Source organism: Trachurus japonicus, chromosome 16 (assembly GCF_045865225.1).
Source record: "Trachurus japonicus isolate A0001 chromosome 16, Traja_1.0".
Lineage (NCBI taxonomy): Eukaryota > Metazoa > Chordata > Actinopteri > Carangiformes > Carangidae > Trachurus > Trachurus japonicus.
In genome coordinates, this window is record NC_140922.1 from 36,603,013 (window position 1) to 36,612,987 (window position 9,975).

Sequence of the window (9,975 nt, forward strand, 5' to 3'; positions counted from 1 at the left end):
TCCTGGATAAGAAGTCTAACAATGTAACCAAGAGATGAGAAACAAATGGGATGATAAAAAATTGTTTTAGTGTGTTTTACAGCTGATTTAAAACACGGGTCAAAACCGACTCTAACACCATAGATGGAGCATAAAGCTAAAACAAGACAAAGGTTAATATTGTTGACGTAGGACACCAGGACAGATCTGATCGGTCTGTTTCGACTACAGACGTACTGTGTATTAACAATAAAATAAAGAAAAAAGAGAAAGACAGAGAGCAAATACATAGAACAAAAGATCAAATAACAAGCAAAACACAGCACATCTTGCATTACAACGATATTTCATGGTCATTATAAGATAAGTACTATTAAAGCAGAAGTAAGTGGTCCGGTCGTTTTCGCTAATGCTGCGTTCCAGGCAGGCTTTTGAAATCGTAAATTACAGCTTCAAGTCACAACTTACGACTTTGTAGCGTTCCAGGCAACCCACTCGTGTTTTTCCGACCTGTTTTACCGGTGAAAGTCACTATAACGGCCACTCGTAACTTCTGACCCGTGAACTCGTGCCAGATCGAACTGGTACCACTTCACGGTCGGAAAAATACGAGTTTCCTTGAACGCACCATAACAGTCCTCGTCCCTACGTCGCCACATTCACAGCGTTCCTTGGCTGCACACACAGCCCTGCATGCCGTTCTCTCTCCTCATTGGATAAAAACTGTAGGATACGATAAATGTTTTCTCCTGGGCTCAGAGCAGAGCAGAGTGACTGACAGACCCGTGTTTCAGACCAAACACTCTATGTAAGTGATTGCTGTCGGAAGATATAACTATTTAAGACTTATATTAACACAAATATATCACTTACTTCTGCTTTAACAAAAACCTATAAGAGCAGAAAAAATAAATGAAGTAGGTGGACATATAGAGAATCTACAACACAGTGAGGTTTGTGTCTATGAGCTCCGGTCCCTCAGAGCTCCTAGTTCACCGAGGACCAATTACTTTTGCTCCCGTTTGATTAATTAATTGCAGATTTGTTTGGAAGCGTCGGTGAAGCACAAACAGAATCTGAGGGGGGTGATGAAGATGATGATGATGATGAAGATGATGGTGATGATGATGTCATCCTCAGATGGTGGAGCCCATCGACCTGTTCTGGAGGTGTAACCTTGCCAACCCTCACACGTCTCACTGTCTGGCCAGCGGTCAGATCATGATCAGCTGCATGGGCGACCCGGCCGGCAACGGCAAAGGTGACGACTCCGCCCCCTTTTGGACCCTGACTCCTCCTCCTTTTGGACCTTAAAAGGATAGTTCACCCAAAATTCAAATTGCACTCATGATCTCCTCCCCCTCATGTGGACTAAGGGCTGGGAGAAGTTTCAGAGTCCTCCGTGGCTTCTCTGAGTTACAGGGGGTCTCGGCGTAGCAGTGCATGTCCATATAACGGTTGCTAATGGATACCAACTGTCTTCGTAACAAAAAGACACACCAAAAAACATCCAAATACCTCCATGCTGCTCGTATGTAATGTCCCTCTTGTATTGAAGCCCCGACATGAGAAATTGTTCCGAAAAAAATTAAATAAGTCTATGTTTCTTTTTTTTTTAATTAACATTTTTTTATTGATTCCACATATCAATATTTAACATTTCACATATACAATTTTCAAACAGTATACAACAACTTCTCCGCCAGGGAGCAGAGACATATATAAACATACATTCTCAAAGAAAGTTACCGTAGAATAAATCTGAAGAAATAAAAGAAACACTTTTTCACTCCTGTCCTTATTTTCACATCTCTCTTACATCGTCCCTTTTCTCCTGTTGGAGGGTAAACATAATAAACCTATGAACAATGAACAAATTTGTAGCCTGAACCAAGGGGATCCGTAATCTACCATACACATTGTCCTTACTGCACAAAGTCTGTTCTCAATGGAGACACAAAATTAACCCAGTTTTCCCAATACTTTTTAAACGTCTCTGTTTTTAGTCTAGTTGAGAAAGTCAGCTTCTCCATTCTATAAATATTGAGCATTACCTCAACCCAATCCTCCATTCTTGGTACCTCAGTTTTAAGCCATTTTCTGGTGATGGCTTTTTTAGCTGCCACCAGCATTATTCGAAATATGTATTTTTCTCCTGACCTTGTAATCTCCTGGTTTTCTTTTCCCAAATATAAAACTTCAAATGTAAATGGAATTTTCACTTTCAAAATTTTTTCCATACTCTTATGTAACTCCTGCCAATAAAAATAAGTCTATATTTCAAGCTTGTTTGCAGCGGAAGCTGTCGGGGCTTCAATACAAGACATTACATACGAGCAGCATGGAGGTATCTGGATGTTTTTTGGTGTGTCTTTTTGTTACATGAGGACATGCACTGCTACGCCGAGACCCCCTGTAACTCAGAGAAGCCACGGAGGACTCTGAAACTTCTCCCAGCCCTTCGTCCACATGAGGGGGAGGAGATAATTTGAATTTTGGGTGAACTATCCCTTTAACACCCTTCTTGCCCCTGACTCCTCCCCCTTTTGGGCCTTAACTCCTCCCCTTCTCGCCACTGACTCCTCCCCCTTTTGGACATGAACTCCTCCCCTTCTCGCCCCTGACTCCTCCCCCTTTTGGACCTTAACTCCTCCTCCTTCTGGACCTTAACTCCTCCCCTTCTCACCACTGACTCCTCCCCCTTTTGGACCTTAACTCCTCCCCTTCTTGCCCCTTAACTCCTCCCCCTTCTCACCCCTGACCCCTCCCCCTTTTGGACCTTAACTCCTCCTGTTCTTGCCCCTGACTCTATCCTCCTTCTGGACCTTAACTCCTCCCCTTTCTGGACCTTAACTCCTCCCCTTCTTGCCCCTGACTCCTCCCCTTCTCGCCCCTGACTCCTCCTCCTTTTGGACCTTAACTCCTCCCCTTTCTGGACCTTAACTCCTCCCCTTCTCGCCCCTGATCCCTCCCCTTCTCAGCCATGACCCCTCCCCCTTTTGGACGTTAACTCCTCCCCTTCTTGCCCCTGACTCCTCCCCCTTTTGGACCTTGACTCCTCCCCTTCTTGCCCCTGAGTCCTCCCCTTCCTTAACTCCTCCCCCTTTTGGACCTTAACTCCTCCCCTTCTTGCCTCTGACTCCTCCCCCTTTTGGACCTTAACTCCTCCCCCCTCGTGGACTCGGACTCCCCCATATTGACAGGACTTTACGACCCTTTCAAAGTAAACCGGCCTTGAGGATTGAACCTCGGACCCACAATCCACACATATCTCTGCTGATTGTTGCCATAGCGACGGTGTCACACCACCAGTGTCTCACTCTGTCTGCTGTCGTCCAATCAGGTGGGTTCGCGCTGCTGGACGGCGAGACGTTCGAGGTGGTGGGGAACTGGGAGCACCCGGGCGAGGCGGCGCCGTTCGGCTACGACTTCTGGTACCAGCCCCGGCAGAACGTGATGATCAGCTCGGAGTGGGGGGCGCCGAAGGCTCTGGACGGTGGCTTCGACCTCGCCGACGTCATGGAGGGTGAGTCGTAAATTTCCTATGAGGAAAAAGTCATAACATTATGAGAATAAAGTCATACATTTCCGAGAATAAAGTCGTACATTTCCTATGAGAAAAAAGTCATAACATTACGAGAATAAAGTCGTACACAGGGTTCAAACTTAACTTTTTTGCTCACTGACCAACTGGCTAGTGAGCTTTAAAAATCTACTGGCCAGAAAGATTTTTTACTGGCCAAAAATTATGTATAGCTGTTTTGTATATTTTTCATTGTGTTGAACTGTTATAATACACTCATAAGCATTTTTAACACATATCATAGCTATTAGCATATTTTTGTGTGGAATAAAGAAGTCCTTTTTTTCCTTAAAGGTTTATTTTAGGGATGCACATGGTTAACCGTTTAACCATTAACCTATAACAAGAACTTGACCGAATAATACTATCAGTTATTTATATATTTTGTTATTAGCTCCTTATGTCGTCAACTCATCAGGGCGTGTCAACACGTGCAGACTTCCACTGCCTTCAGTCATATTTAGTAGTGTAGTAGTACTGTGCACCATGAAGGAAGATCAGACAATAAATGTAGCTACACGGACATAGATGTGCATCACCTGTAACAACGGTGCTGCAAAAAAAGAGGAGCTGTCAGAGGAGCTCTGCTGGTCCTCTCTCTTCAGTCTGGTGTTTGGCTGCACTTTCAATAAGAAAAGTTCCATATGAGCGCGATCAGCTGAGATAGAGCACAATGGATGTGGCATTGATCAGATATTGCAGCGCACATGGCTTCCTTTACTCGCCAAAGCATCAAAGTTAGTTGCCACTGGCGACTGGCGACCGCTAATTTTGAACCCTGGTCGTACATTTACGAGATTAAAATCGTACATTTCCTACGAGAAGAAAGTCATAACATTACGAGAATAAAGTTTCTGGTTGTGGTTGTGGTTGTGGTTTGGTTCTGATTCTGGTTGTGGTTGTATTGTGTTGTATTGTGTTGTATTGTGTTGTATTGTATCGTGGTTGTGGTTGTGGTTGTGGTTTCAGGCCACTACGGCAGCCGTATCCACGTGTGGGACTGGACGACCCACAGGAAGCTTCAGACTCTGGACCTCGGAGAGGAGGGGAAGATCCCTCTGGAGGTCCGGTTCCTCCACGACCCGAACGCAGCCGAAGGCTACGTGGGCTGTGCCCTGCCCTCCACCGTCTTCAGGTTCTACAGAACCCCGGTCAGTACCTCAGAGATCTAGGTTCTGGTTCTGGTTCTGGTTCTGGTCTGTTAGTACCTCAGGGATCCAGGTTCTGGTTCTGGTCAGTCAGTACCTCAGTAGTCTCGCTGGCCAGACCCTCCTCCAGAGAAGAAGGGTCTGGCTGGTCCGCCTATGATTCTGCGATCAAAGAAAAAAACGCTCCGGCCGTTTGGAATTCTTTCAACCAGTCACAATCGTTGTGAATATTGCCGGTTGGAAACTGGATTTGTGACCGCGGTGTAACGACGGTCGGCAACCGTTGACGGATATTTATTCCTCTGTTCAGTTCATGACGCGGATGTATAATAGATCCATGGTTCGGTTCCTGTTTGTTGATGTTTCCCGTTACCGGGCGGACTGGGAAAGCTGCTCGTTCCGACCAATCAGAGGCTAATCGCAGCAACGCACTTCGTTCAGGCCAGACTAGTACCTCAGAGATCCAGGTCCTGGTCTGGTTCTGGTCTGGTTCTGGTCTGGTTCTGGTCCAGTGGTGTTCATTAACGTGTGTTCTCTGGTCAGGAAGGAGACTGGGCCAAGGAGAAGGTGATCAGTGTTCCCAACAAGAAGGTGGAGGGCTGGGCCTTACCGGAGATGCCAGGTGAGTCTCACCTCTGACCCCTGACCTGTGACCTCTGTATGTGACCTGTGTTAGAGCACTGTAAAAGAGAGTAAGGACACCTCCATTGACTCCAGTGGTAAGGGTTTAAGGGTTTAAGGGTTTTGCGCCCCTAGTGGCAGGATATGGGTGTTGCAAAAGCGCCCAGAAAACCCATTCACTCCAATGTATGTGTGTTGCCCACTTGCTGGTAAATTGATGAAAACGGCCGTGTTTTTGTTTTTAGGTGTCTTAGTCATATCAAATTATACTTATAATTTGTTTATTACAAAATGTAGATTGAAACATTAATGTAGAAAACTGTTTTTTTTTTTGTTTTGTTTTTACTCGTCTATGTGTTAATGTTTATCTGTAAAGGATCCTCAATGATGCTATTAACGTGGGTGATCTATAAATGTCCTTAAATTATTGAAAACACCACACTGCTCATTCACCAACAATGCAGAGATGTCAGTTCTTGGGCGCTTTTGCAAAACCCATATTCCTCCACCAGGAGGCGCTGCCATTGGACCAATGCTGTCCTTACCAAGGGGGTGGATCTGACTACACGCAGGCGTAGCTCACAGTCGGCCATATGAGGACGGGCAACTGTCTCTGACTCTGGCTGCAGTTACAGTGCAGTAGATGGTGATCCAGTCATCTGCACTAAAAAAAACTATTCATAACTCTGTGAAAAATAAATCAGTATGTAGCTATTACTGTAACTATTTGCATAATGTCACTATAATGTTACTTTTACAAAAAAAAAATACATTATTAAAATTATCCGTGATTCTAAATATGCTGCATCATAACTGCATAAACGTTCATAAAAATCAAACCGTTTTGAAATCGGACAAAAACTGAGCAAGTTGTGGTCATTATAGCAGAACATGCAGCAGAGGCTTAATGCTCTGAGGGAGAGAGTTGACCTTACCAAGATGGCCGCCGTACTGGCTACGCTTTGTCATTGGGAAACAGCTGCGGGTGACTCATCTAGTTCTTATATATATCTATGGTCCTTACTACCTATCTGACCCCTGACCTCTGACCTCTGTGTGTGACCTGTTCAGGGCTGATCACAGACATCCTGATCTCATTGGACGACCGTTTCCTCTACTTCAGTAATTGGCTGCACGGGGACGTCAGGCAGTATGACATCACCGACAGGAGGAAGCCCCGATTGGTCGGCCAGGTGGGTGTGACGCTGAGCAGGTGGACCGAGAGTGATATATATATATATATATTTATTTAATTTTAATTTTGTTTATTTATTTTTTTACTTATTTATTCTATATTATTACTAATTAATTAACTATGTATGTATTTGTTTTAACTCTGCTGTCCCAATACTTTGGCAATATTGTATATCACAGTCATGCCAATAAAGCAAATTGAAATTGAAAATTGAGTGAGACAGCTCACCTGTCTGTCTGTCTGTCTGTCTGTCTGTCTGTCTGTCTGTCTGTCTGTCTGTCTGTCTGTCTGTCTGTCTGTCTACCTGTCTGTCTGTCCAGGTGTTCCTAGGAGGAAGCATCGTTAACGACGGACCGGTCAAAGTCCTGGACGACCCCGACAACCAGCCACAGCCGCGGCCCCGCATCATCCAGGTAACCTGTCTGTCTCTCTACCTGTCTGTCTGTCTGTCTGTCTCTATATGGAAGAATGATCCTATCTTTAATCAAGTGCATAGATTTTCAGTTTGAGAGCATGATTTCAGCTCCTTTGCGTGCTCAGATTTTTTCTCCTCATGCTCACATTTTGTGCTCGCACTTAAACATCTGCTGCTTTCTTTCTAAATGTGCTCCAACTCAGAAACCGCATGACTGTGCTCACATTTCTCCTTCTTGCACACAAACATTTTGCTTGCATTCAAATGTGCCCTGTGCGCGCTCAGAGCCAATGTCTGCGCGCTCAGATCTAAGTGCACGCACATTTGAATGCGAGCAAAATGTTTGTGTGCAAGAAGGAGAAATGTGAGCACAGCCATGTGATTTCTGAGTTTGAGCACACGTTTTGAAAGAAAGCAGCAGACATTTAAGTGCGAGCACAAAATGTGAGCATGAGGAGAAAAAATCTGAGCATGCGAAGGAACTGTGTCACTAAAAAGAAATGAAATCATGCTCTCAAACTAAAAATCTATGCACTTGATTAAAGATAGGATCATTCTTGCATATCTCTACCTGTCTGTCTCTACCTGTCTGTCTGTCTCTACCTGTCTGTCTCTACCGGTCTGTCTCTCTACAGCACAGTCCAGAGACACAGTGGCTCCGATATTTTAATAATATAATAATGATATGATAATAATAATATGATGCCATAATGAAATCTGCACTGGACTTTGACATAAAAGAAACCTAAAAGGGATATTTCCAAATTCTTGGTGTGCAGTGTTTGAAATGTTGCTGGTGCAGGAAGTTACCAGCCAAGAGAGCTGCAATTATGTTGATCAATTATATTTGTTATTATATCTCTCTACCTGTCTGTCTCTACCTGTCTGTCTCTACCTGTCTGTCTCTACCTGTCTGTCTCTCTACCTGTCTGTCTCTCACCTGTCTCACCTGTCTGTCTCTCAGGGAAGGCGTATCTATGGTGGTCCTCAGATGTTACAGTTGAGTCTTGACGGTCGGAGACTTTACCTGACGACGTCTCTGTTCAGCAGCTGGGACAAACAGTTCTACCCCGACATGCTGCAGTACGTACACTACTACTACTACTACTACTGCTGCTAGTAGTACTGTAATAATATGGGAGTATACACTGCAAAAACTCAAAATCTTACCAAGAATATTTGTCTTATTTCTAGTCAAAACAAATCTCATTCTACTTAAAATCAGACTCATCACATTAAAAGCAGCTTGTTTTTAGACACTTTTTACTTCTTTCAAGCAGATTTTCACTTGAAATAAGTAGAAAAATCTGATAGTGGAGCAAGTTTTTCTTTCTTATTACAAGCACAAAAAACTTTCATTCATTTCAAATGAAAATTAGTTTGAAACAAGGTAAAATGATCTAAAAACAAGTTAATTTTTAGGTGATGAGTCTTATTTTAAGTGGAAAGAGATTAGTTTGGACTAGAAATTAGACAAATATTCTTGAGTTTTTGCAGTGTAGTAGTATTAGAGTAGTGTTACAGTAGTACCTACTACAGTAGTATTACATTAGTAGCCTATTAATTAGTATAGTGAACGTATTTCTACCTCTGAACAGGAAGGGCTCGGTGATGATGCAGATCGACGTGAACACGGTCAGCGGCGGTCTGAGCCTCAACGACAAGTTCCTGGTGGACTTCGGTAAAGAACCCGACGGTCCCGTTCTGGCCCACGAGCTGCGTTACCCGGGAGGGGACTGCACCTCCGACATCTGGGTCTGAGACCGGGACCATCTGTCCTCTGAAACAACAACAAGTTTCTACTGGTTCACATCTAAAAAATATAAAAAAACTGGGATCATTTGTTTTCTCTCTTTCTGTAAAACTTTAATTTTTAAAGGGACAACCAGGAATTTTAGAAAAGCGAAGTGTTTCCACTCTACATTTATGAGCCTCCGCACCGTGAAATTCTTTGACCGGCGCAAGACAGACTCATGTTTTCATTCATCAAGAATTAAAGTCAGAGGTTGGAAGACGATCACATACCGTCGTAGTTCCCACCATAAACGGAGATTCATACGGCGGTGTTATTCTCATGACTCGCCACGAAACCGAAAGTAAAGAAACGCTGGTCGGCTCGCCCAGCATTTCCACCACCACTAATAATAACAAAATAACCATAGAGACAAAACCATAGATTTATCTAAAATGGACCATTAACAAGTGGTAACGTAGATTCATCCACATTAATATCAGACTTTTTTATTGTCGCAGAATTTTTCGTTCTGCCGCTGGAGAAACTCCTCCTTGTCCCTTTAAATGTATTGGTGTAAAAGTAAAAGAAGTATAATGTTCTAATAACTAAACAACAATTATGATGCAACAGTTTCACCTGCTACATCTACAACAACAATGGTAACCATGGTGATGAATGAAAAATGAATGAAAGGAAAAGAATAAAGTGAATGAAGTGACACTAGCCTATATGATATAATAATAATAATAATAATCGTCTACATGTAACAAACCAAAAAAAGAAATCTTCTTCTCAATAAACAGACTGTGAAGTCACGTGACCAGATCAGCTGATCAGCTGCAAACTGGAAACAGGAAGTTTTAATGTGAAAGGTCAGAGCGTGAGATCAACAGGAAGTTTTAATGTGAAAGGTCAGAGCGTGAGATCAACAGGAAACAGTTTCTGCTCTTCCTCAGTGAGTTATCAACGTTATATTACTGTCATGGATATTCACTGTTATTATACCGTTATACAGCCACCTGCTTCCTGCTGCTCAGACTGTCAACACGTGACGTTTCAATAAAGTTTTTACTGATTTTAAATCATTTCTGTTGGTTTTGTTTTTGCTGACTCCACAACTATTACTATCTATCTATCTATCTATCTATCTATCTATCTATCTATCTATCTATCTATCTATCTATCTATCTATCTATCTATCTATCTATCTATCTATCTATCTATCGTTCTATCTATCGTTCTATCTATCGTTCTATCTATCGTTCTATCTATCTATCTATCTATCTATCTATCTATCTA

At 43.0% G+C, this 9,975-nt stretch overlaps 1 protein-coding gene across 2 annotated transcripts in view; it reads left to right on the forward strand.

Annotated features, from left to right (window-relative positions):
- Positions 1–9,758, forward strand: part of selenbp1 (selenium binding protein 1) — a 27,006-nt gene extending 17,248 nt beyond the window's left edge. Inside the window, exons 5-13 of one of the 2 annotated variants that reach the window (XR_015037910.1) lie at positions 1,120–1,240; positions 3,323–3,505; positions 4,532–4,713; positions 5,254–5,332; positions 6,403–6,524; positions 6,847–6,939; positions 7,906–8,024; positions 8,540–9,548; positions 9,588–9,758. Coding sequence is in view for 1 of the 2 variants with exons in the window: in XM_085803192.1 (XP_085659318.1) it covers positions 1,120–1,240; positions 3,323–3,505; positions 4,532–4,713; positions 5,254–5,332; positions 6,403–6,524; positions 6,847–6,939; positions 7,906–8,024; positions 8,540–8,702 (1,062 nt within the window). In the remaining variant the exon portion in view is untranslated. Of the gene's footprint in view, positions 1–1,119; positions 1,241–3,322; positions 3,506–4,531; positions 4,714–5,253; positions 5,333–6,402; positions 6,525–6,846; positions 6,940–7,905; positions 8,025–8,539 lie in introns of both variants that reach the window. The other variant, XM_085803192.1, reaches the window with a different exon arrangement.
- Positions 9,759–9,975: the final 217 nt, after the last annotated feature.